The 20,755-nt window shown below is 37.1% G+C and overlaps 1 protein-coding gene across 6 annotated transcripts in view; it reads right to left on the bottom strand.

Annotated features, from left to right (window-relative positions):
- Positions 1-20,755, bottom strand: part of FAM184A (family with sequence similarity 184 member A) — a 117,703-nt gene that overhangs the window by 38,055 nt on the left and 58,893 nt on the right. For all 6 annotated transcript variants that reach the window (XM_007190771.3, XM_007190768.2, XM_007190770.3 and 3 more), the window contains exons 5-9: positions 18,386-18,583; positions 14,790-14,912; positions 6,381-6,542; positions 4,050-4,171; positions 3,436-3,586 (exon numbers count right to left, since the gene is read on the bottom strand). In XM_007190771.3, coding sequence (XP_007190833.2) covers positions 3,436-3,586; positions 4,050-4,171; positions 6,381-6,542; positions 14,790-14,912; positions 18,386-18,583 — 756 coding nt within the window. The remainder of the gene's footprint in view (positions 1-3,435; positions 3,587-4,049; positions 4,172-6,380; positions 6,543-14,789; positions 14,913-18,385; positions 18,584-20,755) is intronic.

Genomic DNA, 20,755 nt, shown 5'->3' with positions numbered 1-20,755 from the left:
AGAAGTCAAAGTTTTTCACAATGACCTCTCTCCCCAACCGTCCTCTTATTTTTCTGTATTCCCCACAGTGCCTGGGAGATAAGAGTATATTCAATTAAACGTTTGGTAAATGAATAAAAATATTTGTGTTCGTCCTTCACCTTATTCAAGAGTCACACTAAAGCTGACCTCCTCAATGAACTCTTTCTCAATCACACTGGTTATACTACTCTTTCTCTACTCTATTCTCCTACCCAGCAGTATGTTGGTAAATGTTTAACAGCTCTCTGAAAAACAAAGCCCTCATTTGTAGCATTTGCTGTATCTGTGATGTAAACACTCCCACCATGGATGGTTGCAAGCCACCGCCGTGATGACCCTGAATGTGAAGTTGAGAAGGTATGTGCACAACCAGCTTGGTGAGCTGGCAGAGCTGCTGCACCATTGCTCCTACAGTACAAACTGTCCAGACCGTTTATAAAGTCACTCACTACATAGTGACTTTTACTGTAGGTATCTGTATACAAATCTTTCCCCTATTATACTGTAAATATGTGGAGAGTAAAAATTGTGTCATATACATCGCTATAACCAGCTAAATGACCTTGGGGCCTCAAAGTTCAAAATGGAGAGTCACACATAAACTACAAAATTCCATAATTTTATGCCTGAATGATCCGTGTGTTTCTCAAATTTCTCAGTCCACTGATCTGAATGAGGGCACTGGAATATGAAGTCATATTGGACCCAAAATTAAATCTGCCTTGAAAAAGGTGAAATAAAGAAATAAATGATGACAGTTTAGGATCACAAGTAGAAAATACGATCACAGGGGAATCTATATAATCGCTTTTATTTAGACAGAGTTGAAAAATAACAATGTAGTTCTTTTGCTTTCAAGGAATTCAAATGTACGCACTGATCAGCCCAGGAAGAATAATTAGTTTTGCACTAAAGTGTAATCATTGAATAGAAAAAAAAGAACACAATGAAATAGTAAAAGAAAACTAAAAGATATAAAATTAGACTCTGATTGGAGCACAGAATGAAAATAATAGCTTTTGGAACTTTTCATAAAGTAAAAAACATCTGATTAAAGAAAAATGAAATTCTTATGCCTTTCTATGCCCATTTTTCTGATACGTAGGCTATGAGGGTTAGTTTAAATCAAATTTAACTCTCAAGAGTTTAAATTCATGTGAAAGACAAATTACTTTACTTCTTCTTTGCTCTGAGTAGGACGAAATACATGTAAGCTAAGGCACAAAAGTTAGACTTGTGTTCAGTTCACTCAGAAATAATTAAAATACATGAAAATGCAGATCTTCTGATACCTTTCATAACATACGCTTCTGCCTAGGCCCTGGCTGTTTCCCATTCTATTCTCCACTCTTACTTCCTTAATGTCACAAACCCCAAGCCAGGTCTGTTTTCCCTAAGTGCGGAGGGATGCAGGCTGTGCTGGGTGAACAGAGTGGAATGGCTGTAGGGGTCAGGGTTGGGGGTGGAAGGTTTGAGGAGCTGGGCCGAGCAGGAGTCAGGCAAGTGGAAAGTGGTGGAGCAGGTGTCAGAGCACAGCCTCTAGGAAACTATCAGAAAGAATCAAGAGAACAAGATCCAAAGGGCCAGGAAGGGTCTTCTTTCCAAAACAAAGTTCCATTAAAAAATTGCTGGCTTGCTAGAACTGCTGTCATCTCATACGTCTACAAAGAGTGAAACCTCTTAACATAATACCCACTTTTACTTTAACGTGAAATCCTTTGTTTAGTTGTTTTCTTAACTTTCTTCAGGTAGACAATCCTGGATGCAACAGCTATTTGCCAGCTTATCTACGGTAATGTGTGTGCCCTACATATTTTAGAAGTGGCGAGAAAGGAAGATACTGTAATTTTGAAAATGGCCTGATGGCCTGAAGCAGCACAGAACAGTTTTACCTTTGGAGGCAATTAATTTATGGTTAATCTGCTTTGAAAACTGATTAAAAAATTCTTTCTGTCAAGCTAGCAAAAATTGGAGCCACATGTAATAAAGTATTTTATAATACATAGACCTCGAACAAGATGCAAAGCATCATGTCCTCTCGGGAATGAACAATGTAGACTAGGTATCCAAAAAAAAAAAAAAAAAAAGACAAGAAAAGAATATCAGACAAGCATGGATGAAATCTGACAATTTAATATAAGGAAGAGTAAATGAATAATGAATAAAATAATTTGATAGAAAACAGGTGGGAGAAGTGGTGGGCCCTCTTTACAGTGCCAAATCTAGCCAGAAAATGTCTATGTCAATACTTCCTGATTGAAAAACAAGGCGGACTTTTAAGGATGTTTTCCATTTTTATCATGTAGTTGAATTATATGATAAAATTAAATCTTCCAAAATACAGAACATCATAGAGGAGTAGTACCACTCTACCCAGTAAAACTTGTCCTTCTAGATCCCGAAGTAGAAATGTAAAATAAGTATACAGAAGGTATAAGCAATACTAACATGGTGACCAGCTTCTAATGAGAGTTGTTGTTTTCTTATTTTTGTTTCAAAGGTTTCAGATTCATTTATTCACAAAAGCTCATAAATATTCATGTAGGTATACTCCCTTTCCAGAGTAACATTGTAAGTTATTATGAAATACCAGTCACAAATTGGCAGACTCAAAGTACTCTTGAAAGACACTGCACGTATGTACCTGTGTAATAAATAATCTTACAAAAAGCCTGCCCTGTTTATTTTGGAATTCATCATGATCACAAATAGAAAGATAATAGTGTATTTCTGGCACTAAATTGCTGAGCTGCTTCTGGTCCAAGTTCTGCACTTGCTTATCAACTGGTGACTCATGTAGTCAGTCCTATTTAATTATTGGCTTTGCAGGAGACTGTTAAGAATTCATAAATTTAGAAGTTGTGTAAATGAGTGAAAATGTGCAAATTCTTTTAATTATAGTTATAAATGCTCTGGAAATAACGAGCCTGACATAAGAAGACAGATTTAGAAAACCACCTTTCATTTATGTCATTTTGAAGCATAGGAGGCAACTTCCTGTTGGTGAGAAAGTAAATTACTCACTTCTGGTAAGTGGTTTTAGGAAATCAGAATAACATCTAATAAATTTTACCTTCCACTGCCCAAATGGTATCTAATGGCTTGGAAAAAGATGTTATACTTCCAAAAAAAAAACTTTTCCATTTAAAATCTTTAATGCATTCATTTCAAATATTAAACCAAAAAACTGTAAGTGCTTCTCAGTATTTAGGACTGCAGATGTAACATAATTATTTAGCACACAGTTTCATAAGTTTAAGAATATGTCTCCTTGATTTTATACAGTTAAAAAATTTTAAGTTTGCCCTATGAAAAATGACAAAATACAGTGAATTAACACACAGTGTTTTATATTTCTGTAGCTAGAGAATGTCAAGGAAAATGAACCTCCATAATCTACAGACTATTAATTACCTGGTTTAAGAGATCTTCTACTTTTTTCTGCCATGAATCTCTGGCTGCATTTTTCTCTCGCTCTTTTAACTGCAAAAGTTGAGACATTGCTGACTTTTTATCCTCTTCATGTTGAAGCCTTAACTCTTCACGAAGCTTAGAACACTCTTGTCTAAAATAGAACAAATGCACTTAATTTGTGAAGAGAATTATTCCTCTCAATAACTGCAGTATAGTTGTTTGCAGGTTTTCTAAGCATTTAATTAATCCTCCTCAAAAGCCAACTCAGAATAAGAGGTGATTATTTCATAGTTAAAGACCATAAAGTAAATTGGTAACTTATCCAAGGTCATGATTTATCAAATTATCAACAGCAGAATAGGTACTAGAGCAAAAAGTCCTTTGACTTCCGGTGAGTACTCTGCCTATGTTATAGTCCAGGAAATGAAATAAAAAGTAATCTATATTTAAGCAGAAAAAGAGAATTCCAATTTCTCTGCAATTAATCATGGGAAAAATTCATTAAAAATGCTGCTACTACAGCTTCAACAATGAGACAATATAAGCCATATAACAGAAAACCATTTTCTGCACGTCTGTATAGATAAGATTACATTACTGAGTAAAGAATGTACCTAAGGTTTTCAGTCCATTTTATCTCTAAGTCGTGGGCCATTTTGTCCACTCTCAGTTTCTCCTCTTCTTTCATGGCAGCAAGTGTTTCTTCATGCTGTTGCCTTTCTTGTTCTAGCTCACTCTGAAGAATAAAAACTTTTCAATGAAGACTAGTCTTCAAAAGCAAAGTCACTGTTGCTTATTTCAAATAACAGAGTGCTTGCATTATAACTTTTAAATTCTACAGCACAATAATTGATAGTGCTATCTATGACAATTATTTGAGATTTTCTGACAATAAAATCATGGTACCCATTTAATATTTTAAATGTCCTTGTGCAAACTATATTTTATTAAGGCTTATAAGTTTGCAAATTATTTTAATAGTTTAAAGTCAGCATTAAATTAATAATCTTAACTAAATTTTCCATATCATAGGTATCTAAGGATTCAATTATCTTCACCTGTACACACATTACATAGGCAGATACGCTGTAAAAATTCATTCCCATTCATATAAAAAGTATGCTATCTACAAAGCTTAAGCATTATAGTTGTATCTCACTGACATGATTAAAATAATCGTGAGACATTTAGGCTTCTATTTTTATCCTGTAACTTGAAACCAGTGGTCCATGGGTTTAGTGTTATCATGGTAACATGAAATCTCTGTAGAGTAGCATAAATCAAGTGGTTTTCTGGAGCTTGGGGCTGGATATGACCTGTTTGGACAACACTGGCAACCATCGATCCCTGCCAGCAGTGTAGCTGCTCTTAGGGTACAATGGAAAAGGAAGAGATGATGGTCCATCCTTCTGTTAACACAATGACCCTTTCTGGATCACCCACTTGCTAGTAGCACATTGCAGCATTGTTGAGGGGCATATCCAGATTGATGGGAAAGTAGCAAGTCAGTGCTGAAATTGTTGACCTGGCTAGTAAGCAGTAAGTATTGAAACCTGAATTCAGCCATCTTAGCCAACTGTCATTTTCACTAAGTACTCTGCCTCTAAGAATTATTTTTTTCCACCAAAGACAGTGTTGAATGGAGTAGAATTTCTCAAAGCGTATGTCTTTTACTGAATGCAAAGCACTTTATGAGACATTACTGGGGTGGGAAAAGAAGTAAAGAAAACACTTGCTCTTAAGAAGCTTACTCAAAGTTATGGTACACTGTGAGGCAGCACCTATATTTTCTCAATTAAATTTGTCCAGCAGAACAGAAAATGAACAGTTGATAAGGTTTTGCTTAAGTGTTTTTATTATGTTCTACTATTTGATAGAAGAACAATGTAAATATGAGCAAGGACCTTAAAGAAATGGAACTGAATCCAATTCTAAGCTAAAAAAATAAAATTTGAAGGCAACATTTACTGAGCGCTTACTATCTTGCTAAGCACTGTGCTGTTAACGGTTTACCTCAGTCAATTATGACAATAGCAGTGTGACGTGCAGTATTATCCCCTGCCTCTCCTGCATTGTGTGGATGAGGAAATTAAGATTGAGAATAAGTAACTTGCCCAAAGTTACACACTAAGTGATAGATCCAGAATTCACACCCAACCAATCTGACTTCAGAGCCCACACCTTAAACCATCTCTCTGAAAGAAAAAATAATAAATCTCTAGCTACTGTCCCCCTAGTTGTATGGTTCACTTCTCTACCTTCTAAGGCAGTCTAAATATTTGCTCTGCTTCATGACCCTGAAGGGGAAAGACAAATCTTTTCCAAACTCTGTAGGTCACAGAGAATTACTTAGTTGCTATAGATGAGAGTTCAACTCTTACCAGTAAAAGAACTGTGCATACTAACTGTTACGGATTGAATTGTGTTTCCAAGAAGATATGTAGAAGTCCTAACACCCCAGTTCCTCAGAACGTGATGCTATTTGGAAACAGGGTCAGTGAAGATGTAATTAGGTAAGATGGGGCCACCCTGAAATAGGGTAAGCCCGTAATCCAGTATGACTGGTGTCCTTACAAGAAGATGTGAGGACACAGGAAGAATGCCATGCAAAGACAGAGAAAAGACTGAAGTTGTGCTGCCACAAGCCAAGGAATGCCTGGGGCTACCAGGAGCTGGAAAAGGCAAGGAAGGATCCTCCCTCAGAGGTTTAAAAGGGAGAATGGCCCTGATAACACCTTGATTTTGAACTTTCAATCTTCAGAACTGTGAGAGAATAAATTTCTGTTGTTTTAAGCCACCTTGTTTGTAGTACTTTGTTATGGCAGTCCTAGGAAACTAATAATAATTATATATAAATGTGATGTTTGTAATAAACTTTAAGCAAAGTAACTAAATTATATTTTTACCTTGCTGATATTTAGATTATAACAGGATAATGACATTACCTCAGCATTTAATAGAGCATCCTTGGTCTCCTTCAGCCTGCCTTTAGTCAAGTCCAGCTCATTTTGAAGTCTTTCCTGGGAGTCCTGAAGACTAGCAATGAGTCCTTCTGCAGAGCCAAGACCTTGTTCACTTTTGCTTACCATTTCTTGGAGGTGGCCAATCTGCAAGTAAATACAGTACTTTTAATACACCTCAGTGTAATCGACTAGCAAACAGTCACATTTGTTTTCTTAAAGTCTTTTCTTTAGATGTAATTTTACTGATGGATCTTTGTTGATGAATTTGGAAGAAGCACTCAACCATGATAGTCTTCATCTGTTGTTTTTTGAAAAGACCTCCATATTTATGATTTCCCTTTGTCATGGCAACCATGTAAATACATGGATACCTCAAGCTCCTGTGAATTCCTGGTTCTATCATATAATCAAATACCTATAAAAAAGAATTGAAGATAAAGATCATACCCAAGATGTGTGTCTTGAAATTGTTAAGAGTTGAATTTACACACTCTTGAAATTAGGAGCTAATAGACAATTTGTTGATTAAGCAGACCTCAAGTAATGAGAACTATTATAAAATCAGTAAATGAAATACTTTAAATTATCTAGGAAAATATTACGAAGTAAAAATCTCATTTTTATAAAACAGCCACGCTTATCAAAACTCTACAGAAATGACAACTGGTAATTAAAAAATAATACCTGAATATTTCTCACTGTAAATACAGACATCACAAAGAAAACTGAAAATCCTTCTTTAATCCCCTCTCTGACCTGAAATCCCCTGCCCCCGACTTCCTGTCTCCTTTCCATGCAGATATATGCACATGCTGAACAATTCCAGTGATGGTAGCATTTTATCTTGTTAGTATCTTTAAAGGGATGCCAACCTCATAAAATGAGCTGGGAGCTTCCATTTTTTTCTGAGCTCTGAAATATTTTCATAGCTAAGATTTACTTGTTTTTTGAAAATTTAGTATAATTCATCCATTAAAATCCTCTGGGTCTAGTGCCTCTCTAGATATATGTTGGACTATTTAGTTTCTTTCATGGCTATAATTGGTTTGGCCAGGTTGTTCAACTACTTTGAGTCATTTTAGAAATTTAAATTCTCATACGAAGACATCAGTTTTCCTTAAATTTGAAAACTAACTAGCATATTTGTAAATAATATGCATTTACAATGTTGTAAAATTTTCTCTGTCACTATATTTATGTCACATTTCCCTAGTCTACATAGCTTACTTGTATCTTCTCTACTTTTTGTGTTGATCTGGCTTGCAGAATGTGTTCTGCAGCAGTGAATGAATGAATGGAAGAAAAGTGACTGTTAACAGAGTTAAAGAGTACTGAATTTAGGAGAAAATCTAGTTTCAAGTTCTGGGTCTGCCAGTATAAAATAGCAGTAAAAATACCTACCTCACAGGGTTACTATGATAATTAAATTCAAGGATATATGGAAAAAGGTTCTTTAACTAGAAAGCAACATACAAATATTAGGTACCAATCAATACTCATACAATTTGCCAATCACCTATTCCACCCCCCCCAGTTTCTCCTCTCTCATAATTTTGCTTATGGTGTGTTTTGATATCTGTACAAATATTCTGTGTTTTTAATTCATGATACTGCCATCATATTTCAAAAAGCCTTCTTTGTCCTTGTATTTTTGTCACTTGAGTTTTGTATTTTATTTATATTTATATTCATGATTTAATATTACATTTCAATGCTTAGCCCATCGGGAACTTTTTTGGTACAAGGTTGAAGAAAGAATCTAACTTCATTTTCCTCTTGTCTTCCATTTACATACAGTCTTAAAAAAGCATTGTCATCCACTATGATTCAGATTAAACCTATTAACTCTGGCCTCTATCCTATTATTCTACTGACATTACAGGCAAGTCCTCAGAGAACTCTTGATTGCATAACATTTTCAGGCCTCATAGTCTGAGCCTAATCACTGTCTGACACTGACACTTCCACCCTCTTGCAAGTATCTGCTTTCATGCTTTTCTGATATCCATTAATCCTTGTTCTCATGCTTTTGATTTCTCCTTTTCAATCGCTTTTCCTGGCTCTGTTAATTCAATATTGGTGCACCTCTTGTTACCAGCAATCTTCTCATTAGCTACCCTTGGGTAAGCTCTTCTACTTAAATGGCTTCCAGAACTGCCTGATCTTTAGCTCCAAGCCTGCACACTCTACTTAGTTCCAGCCTAGATGTCTCACAATCACCGCAAAGTCAGCATAGCCAAACAACTCGATGTCTTGCCATCCAATGTATTTTTCCTCTACAGGAAGTACAGATTCCTATCTTCCAACAGTGGCATTATTATCTGTCCAAATACCTAAGCTAGATACCCGAGTCACTTTCTACCACTCACCATATCAAGCCCTATAAATTTTATTTTATTTAAAAATTTTTTTATTTTTGTATTTTATTGACATATAGTTGATTTCCAATATTATATTAGTTTCAGGTACACAGCATAGTGATTCAATATTTTTATAGATCGTACTCCATTTTAAAGTTATTACAAAATAATGGCTATATTTCTCCATGCTGTACAATATGTCCTTGTAGCTTATTTTATACACAGTAGAGTGTACCTCTTAATCCCATACCCCATCTAACCCCTCCCCCCACCCCATCCCTACTGGTAACCACTAGTTTGTTCTCTATATCTGAGTCTGTTTCTGTTTTCTTATATACATTTGTTTTCCTTTTTTAGATTTCACATATAAGCATTAACATAAAGAGTATTTGTCTTTCTCTATCTGACTTACTTCACTAAGCACAATACTCTCTGTGTCCCTTGTTGCAAATGGCAAAATTTCATTCTTTTTTATGGCTGAGTAATATTCCATTATATACATATTGGGTTGGCCAAAAAGTGCCTTCGGCTTTTAAGTAAAAATAAAAGACACATTTTTCATTTTCACCAAGAACTTTATTGAACAATGTATTCACCCTTTTGTTCCACTACCTTCTGCCATTTTTCAGGCAACTTCATAATTCCATCTTCCCGAACCTTTTTATCTTTTTGAGCAAAGAACTGTTCCAGGTGCCTTTTACAGTCTTCCAAGGAATTGAAATTTTTTCCATTAAGAGAATTTTGTAAAGACTGAAATGAATGGAAATCCAAAGGTGCAACGTCTGGTGAATACAGCAGATGAATCAGAACTTCCCAGCCAAGCTGTAACAGTTTTTGCCTGGTCATCAAACAAACACGTGGTCTTGTGTTACCCTGATGGAAGATTATGTGTTTTCTGTTGACTAATTCTGGATGCTTTTCGTCGAGTGCTGCATTCAGTTGGTCTAATTGGGAGCAGTACTTGTTGGAATTAATTGTTTGGTTTTCCGGACGGAGCTCATAATATAGGACTCCCTTCCAATCCCACCATATACACAACATCACCTTCTTTGGATGAAGACGGCCCTTTGGTGTGGTTGGTGGTGGTTCATTTCACTTGCCTCATGATCTCTTCCATTCCACATTATTGTACAGTATCCACTTTTCATCGCCTGTCACAATTTGTTTTAAAAACGGAACATTTTCATTACGTTTAAGTAGAGAATAGCATGCGGAAGTATGGTTAAGAAGGTTTTTTTTTGCTTAACTTACGTGGAACCCAAACGTCAAAGTAATGAACATAACCAAGCTGGTGCAAATGATTTTCAACGCTTGATTTGGATATTTTGAGTATGTGGGCTATCTCCCACGTGGTGTAACGTTGATTGTTCTCAGTTAATGTCTCAATTTGATCGCTATCAACTTCAACTGGTCTACCCAACCATGGAGCATCATCCAGCAAGAAATCTCCAGCACGAAACTTCGCAAACCACTTTTGACATGTTCGATCAGTCACAGCACCTTCTCCATACACTGCACAAATCTTTTTTCTTTTTTTTCTTTTTTTGGCTGCACTGGGTCTTCGTTGCTGCGTGCGGGCTTTCTCTAGTTGTGGTGAGCGGGGGCTTACTCTTTGTTGTGGTGCACAAGCTTCTCATTGTGGTGGCTTCACTTGTTGCGAAGCATGGGATCTAGGCACACAGGCTTCAGTAGTTGTGGCGCATGGGCTCAGTAGTTGCGTCCCGCAGGCTCCAGATCACAGGCTCAGTAGTTGTGGTGCACGGGCTTAGTTGCTCCGCGGCATGTGGGATCATCCTGGACCAGGGATTGAACCTGCCTTGTCTCCTGCATTGGCAGGCAGATTCTTAACCACTGCACCACCAGGGAAGTCCCACAAATCTTATTTTGTGTTTTGGTTGCATTTTTACCTTTCTTGAAATAATAAAGCGTAATATGCTGAAAATGTTGTTTTTTCTTCCATCTTCAATATTAAGATGGCTATACAAAAACTAGCTAATTTTGGTAAGTCTTTTTTTAAATGCACGTTGATATGACAGCTGTCACATACAATCTAACAAAATTGTTTCAAATGAAGTTAAAGACAACTAAGGGCTACTAGAGCCATCTTGTGGAAAAAACCAAATGAACCTTTTGGCCAATCCAATATATACCACATCTTCTTTATCCATTCATCTGTTGATGGGCACGTAGGTTGCTTCCATATCTTGGCTATTGTAAATAATGCTGCTATGAACAGAGGAGTGCATGTATCTTTTTGAATTAATGTTTTTGTTCTCTTTGGATATTTACCCAGGAGTGGAATTGCTGAATCATGGTAGTTCTATTTTTAGTCTTTTGATGAACCTCCATACTGTTTTCCATATTGGCTGCACCAATTTACATACCCACCAACAGTGTAAGAGGGTTCCCTTTTCTCCACATCCCTTTTCTCCACATTTGTTATTTGTAGACTTTTTGATAGTAGCCATTCTGACAGGTAAGAGGTGATATGGCATTGTTGTTTTTGATTTGCATTGTCTAATAAGTAGTGATGTTGCGCATCTTTTCATGTGCCTGTTAGACATTTTTCCAAAGTAGACATATGGATGACTACTTAGGTCTTCTGCTCATTTTTTGATTGGGTTGTTTATTTTTCAATATTGAGTTGTATAAGCTGATTATATATTTTGGATATTAACCCATTATTGGTCATATCTTTTGCAAATATTTTCTCTCATTCAGGAGGTTGTCTTTCCTTTTGTTGATGGTTTCCTTTGCTGTGCAAAAGCTTTTACATTTAATTAGGTCCCATTTGTTTATTTTTGATTTTATTTCTTTTACCTTAGGAGACAGATCCAAAAAATATTACTACAATTGATGTCAAATATTTACTGATCTCCTACCATGTGTCAGGCAGCGTAACAACTGTGATAGAACATCTTATAATAAACAAATCCAAATGCTTTTCATTTTAACAAAATATTGAAAAAATATATATCCACTTAAAAAGCTTATTTCCAGAAGAAAATCTACAACTTAAATGTTATAAGAACATTTTAAAAGACCATAATGGTCAGAATTATTGATGATTCAGCCTACTATTTTGTCTTCAAAGGTGATCCCAAAATAACATTTCATAGGATAACAGGGTTATCCTTCACCTGAGATTTTAAACTCACTAGCATCCCTTAATATACTATTATGATTCTGGCATTCATGAATTTGTCATCTAGATCCACAGTTGAACTACTTAACATTTTGAGGCTATTTCACTTGGAAGGGTATCAAGATCTACCAACTTATGAAGACAGTACATTCCTTAATTTTTTCTAAAACAATCACTTTCAGTTTTTATGAACTACTCCCCTAATTCTTTCCTCCTGTCTTTCCACAGATGTATCTATTTTCCATCCAATAAATGTAAGTGGAATAAAATCTTTATTTAAAAGGCAAAACTTCTGACTAGGTATTTTTAAAAATGCAGCTATATGTGTTGGGCAAGAGGCACACGTAAACATAGGATGCAGAAAAACAGAGAGTCAGTGGATGAAAAAAGATACACCAGACAGCTTATACAATACCAAATAACACAGATTAAGCCAAAAAGTATGATTTGTTAAGTAGCTAAAACAATTTTATATTTGTATGCATATAACAAAGCCTCTAAATATACAAAGCAAAAATTGATAGAATGTAAGAAGAAATAAGCAAATACACCATCATAGTATCAATGTTTAGAAACTGATAGATCAAGAAGATAAAAATGGAAAAGAATACAGAATATTTGAAGAAAATAGCTTAAAATCTTGATTTAATGAACCGGAATACAGACTACATTGCATTAAACGAGCGGATGCACTCAGAACATTAAACTTCTTTTATGTGTGAGGTCACAATGCTAGGCCTTAATAAGTTTCAAAAATTGTTTTCATATGAAGCACAATGCAATTAAGGTTACAAAAGCATTTCAATCTCACACAGCTTTTCCAGAGAACAGAAAAGCATATAAGTCCTACTTCATTTTATGAGGCTTGATATAACCTTGATTCCAAAACCAGAAAAGGATGGTATAAAGAAGGAAAAGTACGAAGCCATCTTATTTAAGCCTAGGCTTAAAAATCCTAAAATGAATATTACAAAACTGAATCTAGTATTATATAAAAAAGATATATATAATCTGTCATGACTAACTAGGACTTATTCTAGAACTCCAAGGTTGATTTAAAATTATAAAATTGATTAATGTAAGGTACCGCATTAACAAGTTAAAGAAAAATGAGTATGTTCCCAATAGATGCAGAAAAATCAACATCAATTTGTAATTTTTTTTAAATTAGGAAACTAGAATTATAAGAGAATTTTCTAAACCTGATAAACAGCATTTACAAAATAAAGCTTCAGAGAAGCATCATAATTAACTGTGAAATGTTGATGTCCTTCACTTTAAGAGCAAGAAACAAAACAAGAATGCTTACTGTCTCTGGAGATCCTAGCCAGCAAAGTAGGACAAGAAAGAAAATGTCCCAGCATGAAGGGAAGGCAGATACATACAGAGGGATGAGTCAGGCAGATTCCTGGGAGCCACTCTAAAGTGGCACCAAAATATTACCAAGGTGCTAAAACATAATTGAGGGGCTTCCCTGGTGGCGCAGTGGTTGAGAATCTGCCTGCCAATGCAGGGGACACGGGTTCGAGCCCTGATCTGGGAAGATCCCACATGCCGCGGAGTAACTGGGCCCGTGAGCCACAGCTACTGAGCCTGCGCGTCTGGAGCCCGTGCTCCGCAACGAGAGGCCGCGACGGTGAGAGGCCCGCGCGCCGCGATGAAGAGTGGCCCCCACTTGCCGCAAATAGAGAAAGCCCTCGCACAGAAACGAAGACCCAACACAGCCATAAATAAATAAATAAATAAATTAAAAAAAAAAAAAAACATAATTGAGAATGTATCCAGAAGCAAAATCAATTACATATTAATTAGAACTCTTCTCAGTGAGATTACAATATGTAGGTTGGAGGAATGCTGAAACCACTTGGAATTGAGAGTAGAACTCCAGGGCACCTGCATGAGAAACACAGATGGTCACTAAACCACCTTCTAATGACAGCAGGACACCATAATCACAAGGATCACAGACCGCGAGAGAGGTATGCAGTGGATGATCTTGGACAATCGAAGAGAGACTGAGCTAATACCAGTAACAACATTAATTCTCTATTATATCTAAATGTCGTGCTTGGTACCTTCTCTGGATAAATATTTAAAGATAATTAAAGAATACTGAGTGCAAATCATTAGCCTGCCCAGGGGCACTCATGTGTTTTGGTGTGGTTTCTGTGAGCAGAAGCAGAGTGATGAGAAAGCAGGACTTAAAGACTGTTGGGAAAGATGAGGCTAGTGAGGTAGGAACAGCTGACAAGATGAGACACATCAAGACAAGAACTTGTTTTAGGAAGACCAGTCTACGAGCCCCATGAAGGATGAGCTGGAAAGGAAGGAAAAGAGGACAGTAGGGGGGCTGTTCTAGGACGCAGATGAACCAGGACACAGGAGAGAAAGGGATGGAACAAGCAATATTATAGCTTTTCAACTGTCTTTACATTTCTTTTATTCACAACTTTCTGATTTATAACATTTTATTCTATTCTATTCTTAGTCTTTTCTTTTCCAAGCTAAACAATACTATTTTCATATAGAATTTAAAAATTATTTTAGATGTCACTATCTAGAGATTCAGGGTAGAGAATACGAAGTCAATGTTTTGCAAAAGGGTAGAAAAAACTCTTTTGTTTTCTTTCCTGTAACGGGCTATTCTCCTTTGTTTTGCTTTCCCCCACAAAAGCATCTTGGTCCAATATTTTTTGTAGTAAATTTTTACCTGGTGAGATATAATCACTGTCACTACGAAAAATTCAGCATTAAAGAAAGTTTTTGATTATTTTTACTCCAGATATGTTACCTTCATTGAGGCTCATCTACTTATACAATGTTCCCAAATAAGGTACTATCAATGAGATGTAACATAGGTGATTGACTGGCCTAAAGAATCCTTGCCTCTTGATTGGCTGAATTCAGCTTGTCTTCCAGTTCTTCCTTCAGGTTTTCTAGCTCTTGTTGAAGCTGATTTTTATCCTCTTCCAGGTTTAGCTTTTCCTTTTTATGTTGTGCCTCCAATTCCTTAGAAAAAGAAATTTTTAGAAATTAACAAAATTGCAAATATTGTATACTTCGAAGACTCCAAGAAAAAGACTACTCTGTTTTATATTTTGATGCCTTGCTCTTCAAATTAGTCTTATACTTAATTATTAATATCAGAGTTAACAGTGAATCTAATTAATCCTAGGGGCTTAGATTCTATCATTCTGAATCACTTATGATGCAGTGGTTAAGTCATTTTTTTAAATGGTAAGAATATCTGACTAGTCTAGATCAACCTGAAGTCAAAAAAAAGAACTGTGTGATATAAATGATAACTTGGTGAGATGAGAAAAAATTCTATCTCTTGGGTTCATAATTCTTTTATATTTACATAAAAATACAAAATCTAGTAACACTTCTGGAACTCAGTGGTCTAGCACTGGAATGTAGTTAAGGATTAACCAGTAAGAAATTAAGGTATCTAAAGAGCAATATTACTAAAATTGATACTTACTGAAGAACATCTACTATTTGCCAGACATGCTACTTACTACTTGGGATACAAAGGCAATAAGACATGGTCCCTGCCCTTAATAGGCTCATTAAAGAATATGTGATTAAAATTAGATGTAATGGGGAGTACCGGAGTATATGAATAGGGAACTGATAAGTGCTGGCTTGGTGTGAAACTTTCACAGAGAAAGCAATTCCTAAGCATAGTTTGGAGTGTACCAGTAAGAAAAGGTGGTGAAGCAAGAGGGAGATATAACATTCTAGGCAGAAGAAAAAGCATGTGCAAAAACCATGGAGGTAGCAAAGAACAAGGTATGTTTCAGGTGTTCAGTATTTCTACAGTGTAAGGTGAGAACAGTAATACATAGGGTTCTATGTTGGGTGTCCCCAAGACAAACTCCAGGTTTGATGATTTGCTGGGATGTCTCACAGGACTCAGCATTTAGTTGTACTCACAGCTATTTGTATTACAGCAAAAGGATACAAAGCAGAATCAGCAAAGAGAAAAGGCACATGGGGCAAAGTCTGCAGGAAACCAGCCTCATGCATCTAAGAGTCCTCTCACACAGAACTCTCCTGCAAGTTGGGACAACACGTGTGAAATGTCCACTAGGAAAGCTCATGAGGGAACTAACACAACACTGTAAAGTAACTATACTCCAATGAAAATTAAAAAAAAAAAAAGAAAAGAAAACTTTCATAGAATCAGATATTGGTAAATAACTCAATATGAGAAATATAACAAATACATTATTATAATTATTATTTTATAAATTTACCTTAACCCTAAATAATATCCTTACACTTAGGATGGATTTGTAAAATTGCCTTTGTGTCTATAAAAATGGTACAGAACTTTGTCAGTTCAGCCAAGGTGGTTAGGTATCTACTTTCATGATCATTAACTTCATTTCCCAAATAAACATACTCGGGGAGGTGGGGGAAGGAAAACTCATGAGGGACTTAGTGCCAGGTTTCTTACTGGGGGCTGGCCAGTTTAGCATGTTCCAAAATTCGAGACCCCAGGAAGGAAAGTACATGTTCAGGATAAACCATATTGTTTGCATAAACAGTTTAGGCACAGGGAGCCGTTCTTATCAGGGAATGGTGGGAACCCTCCTGAAATTCAAGTTCTAGACACCAGCCACGGGCCAACCTTGCACCATGTTTTCTAAGGATGGCAGTTTCAGGCCTGCTATGTTACCTCTTTTCTGCATGGATTCTCTGAATATTCACATCCTTTTTGGTAGCTAAGTAATAAGGAATGGTGAAGTCACTTTTAGCTAAATGTTCTTTAAAAGATAATTTGACATAGGAGAAAGACTATCTGGAAGGAGGTTGGTTTCAGCTTAGGCTCAGACATGAACTAGCCGGGCAAGAAAGGAATGAAGCAGCAAGTGATTAGTTATTCTGAGAAAAGACAAGGGTAAAGATGAGGCTATCCTAAGAGGTTTTGATTATGTTCACATACAGGAAATTCATGTCATCTGCCTTATGGCAACCATGCTTTAATGAAAGTTTGTAAGAAATGCAAATGGATGAAAGTAGATTTTCAGGTTGCTCAGAAATTGAAATTTAATGGGTGAAGGGATGATTAGAAGAGTAGTAATGAGGTAAAAATTATATTGATGAAAGATGCCTTGATTCTAGCACTTAGAACTTAATACAGAGGAATAAAGAGAGGCAAAAGGCACCTGCAATTTAAATATTCCAGTAAGAGAGGAGGAGGTTAAGGTGAAAATAGGATGTAGAAATGAAGAAGAATAACCAAAATAGCTATGGGAAAGATTACTGCAGCCACAGTTACTGCTAAATCCTTTACTATAAAACCTCCAACACTTGATACCTACACCCAGAGTCGGTAAGCATGCACATGCTTAATTAATTAACTAATCAATTAAAGCTGTACTGACTGGTCCTGGAATAGTGAGCTGGCACAGAAAAAAGGACAACTACAACTTTGAGAAATAACATATCATTAAGTTTTGTCTTTAGTTATATAAACACATAACAGTATATTTAGGTAGAAATATTCTAAACGGAAGTTTTATTTTGAATTTTTAATTAACTTTAGGTGTTATTTTTTCCAACTGGTTGTCAGAAAAGGAAGAAATGTAGAGGCAGAAGATCTCAATTCACATGCTAACCTCTTCTATTTACTAGGTTTGTGGGTCTGAGTAAATCATTTAGGTTTATTAAACCTATTTCACCACCCACAGAATAAAAATGTCATTAATCTCCAAGACACAAATAATAAGGAATATATAAGAAAGCTTTCAGTAAACTGTAAAGTGCTATTACATAAACACATAACAACCATCATTAATACATGCCTACACAATGTGGTGGCTAAATGCCTTAGGGTTGGATACCTGAGACCTGAATTCAAGGTCTGACTGATTCTTACTAGTTGCACGTGCTTGAGCAAGTGTTTAACCCCTCTGTGCCTCCACCTCCTCTTCAGTAAAATGGGTATAGCAATGAAACCAAAAGCAGTGTTATAAGGATTAAATGAAAAAATAAACGTAAAACATCATGGCAGGGCTTCCCTGGTGGCGCAGTGGTTGAGAATCCGCCTGCCAATGCAGGGGACACGGGTTCAAGCCCTGGTCTGGGAAGATCCCACATGCCGCGGAGCAACTGGGCCCGTGAGCCACAACTGCTGAGCCTGCGCGTCTGGAGCCTGTGCTCCGCAACAAGAGAGGCCACGATAGTGAGAGGCCTGCGCACCGCGATGAAGAGTGGCCCCGGCTTGCCACAACTGGAGAAAGCCCTCGCACAGAAACGAAGACCCAACACAGCCAAAAATAAATAAATTAAATAAATAAATTAAAAAAAAAAATTTCTCAAAAAAAAAAAAAAAACTACACCCCCTATAACAACTTTTATGTATGTTACTCTTTGAACCGAGATTTACAGAGTGATTACAAGACAGCGGCTAGATCATTATAGAAAGCCCACCAATTTACAATGCAATGCTAAGCTGAATTTTTACTCACCATTTGCAGTTTTTTCTTATCCCTCATCGCATTACTGTGGACAGCCTCAATTGCCATATGGTGCTTCCAAGCTAATTCTTCCAAAGTCTTAGAATGGGCCTCATTTAATTGAGCCACCTCTCCTTCCAGTCTATTTTGCAGGTTGTTTAGCTCCATCTCATAATATTCTTGCTGAGTTTTCTTTGCCTCATTTACTTTCTAAAATTGAACAAAAATAAAGATCAATAATTGGCATCTGCTTTTTTCATTACTGCTATTAGTATTGAATACTCAGTAAACAGATAAACTTGGATGAACTGAGTGCTACAGGATTCAGATATGGTACATGAGAATACACCATTGGGTGTTCTCAGAAAATGACAGGGTGGCACAGGCAAAATGAGTAATTTTAAAGCAAATGATAAAATACACTATTATTAGGTTAGAACCAAGTGTGAGTCAGCACATCTGCAGGCTTAAGAGAAAAAGGCTTCCTATATGTCAAAGTTGTACACAAAATGGCTTACCAATTTACCCACTCAAATGATACTATTCAATACAATTTTATTGCGTGCCAATTATATGCCTTTTAAGCATGAACAGTCTAATGATGAAAAAAAGTCAAAAGAGTGTGGCAATATAATTTTTTAAGTTCTATGAAAGGAGCATGCATCGTATGTTGTGAGTGTATACAGGAAAGGAACCTAACCTGGATGGGGTGGGAAACGATGTGATGTGTGTGAGAGACAAAGAAAGAGAGAGAAAGAGAAAGAAAGAGAAAGAGAGAGAAAGAGAGAGACAGAGAGAGAATGATCGATCAGGGAAGGCTTTCCAGAAGAGAAAACATCTGAGCTGATGATGACACATTCTCTCATTAAATTCTCACAAGCCCATCAGGAAACAAGAGATGAGAAAATTTCAAACCTAGATCTGATGTCAAAAGCCTGCATTCATAACCACTTCCAGCATTTTGAAAGCTGAGAAGCAGTTTACCAGGCGGTGAAGTTAGGGAGATAGAAACCCATGCAGCTGAGCAGTGTGGCGAGAACACAGGGTTCAAGGCTGGGAGCAGAGAGGGATGAGGCTCAGAAGCAGGCAGGGTCAAATGATGACCAGGGGCCTGTTATGCTAAGGCCTCTGGATTCTATTCTGATGGGAATGAGAAATCACTGAAACTGATATTTTAAATTTTTTTTTTTTTAATTTTTAGTTACTTATTTTTAATGTTTGTTGTTTAAGCCACCCAGGCTGTGGCGTTTTGTTATAGCAGCCCCAGCAAACCAAGACAACTTGTCAAGGGGAGGAAGTAGAAAGGAAACAAAGAAAGGAAGAACTTTGGGAAGTATCTGAATTTAGGGAGCAGGAGGAGAAAGAGGAGCCAGTGAAGGAGACATGAGTCATTAGGGAAGGAGGAGAGTGTCAGAGAGACAAAGGGTGGGCAGGGGGTGACCAAGAGGTGTGAGTGCTGCTGAGAAAATGGGTACAGTTTTTGGGTGTGCTGGCTGTGTTTCCACTGATGCCTTAGGACCCAGTACAACGGAGCAGGAGAGGGGAAGCCAGGCCGAAAGGAGGAAATGGAGGTACTGGATGAAGGCTACTCTTTGAAGAACTTATGTGGTGTTATGAAAGAGGAAGATGAGAAAGTAAAACTTCAAGAAAATGAGGTTGAAAGATGCTTTAATTCTCTTTAGGGGCTGGGGCAGATCCCCTCCTTGATGCTCTGTAAGACTCTCGGAAGACAGACACACCTCCTCTGGATCATTAATTCCTCCCGGGTGGGCAGAGCAATCCTGCTGTCTGGCCTCTACAGCACCTGCCTGCCTGGCTCAGTCTGCAGGTCCCTAGAACTACCCAGGTGGAAATAAAAGGTCCTCACGTCATAGGAGGCAGCACAATGCAGAGGTGGAGAACATGGGTTTTGGAGTCTCACAGACCTGGGTTCAAGTTCCAGCTCTGCCACTTATTAGCCATGTCACTGGGGGTACCATGCGTGCATAGCGTCTATAAACCTCAGTTTCTCCATCTGTGAAATGGGAATGATAAGGTAGAACCTATTTTACAGGGTTGCTGAAGATGAGATAATGTGCCCCCAAATGTTTAGCAATATACCCAGCCTACTGTAAATATTTTATAGTTGTTAGCAATTATTTTACATAATAAAGAGATTATAATTATTCCCAAGGCCCAATGAGGGGGAAAAGCCCTAGGGAAGATTCTTGAAAGTAAGGCACTGGACTTTCTTTCCTTTCAAAGCCAGAAGGTGTAGACAGAGGAAACAGAAACTCCCAGCTTCTTCTTTCTTGCCTGGGCCAGACTGGGTGTCAGCTCTTCCCTTCAAGCCTCCCCTACAGGGATGGGGGTACTGGGGGCTCAGGGCTCAGAGCAGTGTTC

The sequence above is a fragment of the Balaenoptera acutorostrata genome, chromosome 14, assembly GCF_949987535.1.
Source record: "Balaenoptera acutorostrata chromosome 14, mBalAcu1.1, whole genome shotgun sequence".
Classification (NCBI taxonomy): Eukaryota; Metazoa; Chordata; class Mammalia; order Artiodactyla; family Balaenopteridae; genus Balaenoptera; species Balaenoptera acutorostrata.
This window is presented reverse-complemented; position numbering and strand designations above follow the sequence as displayed.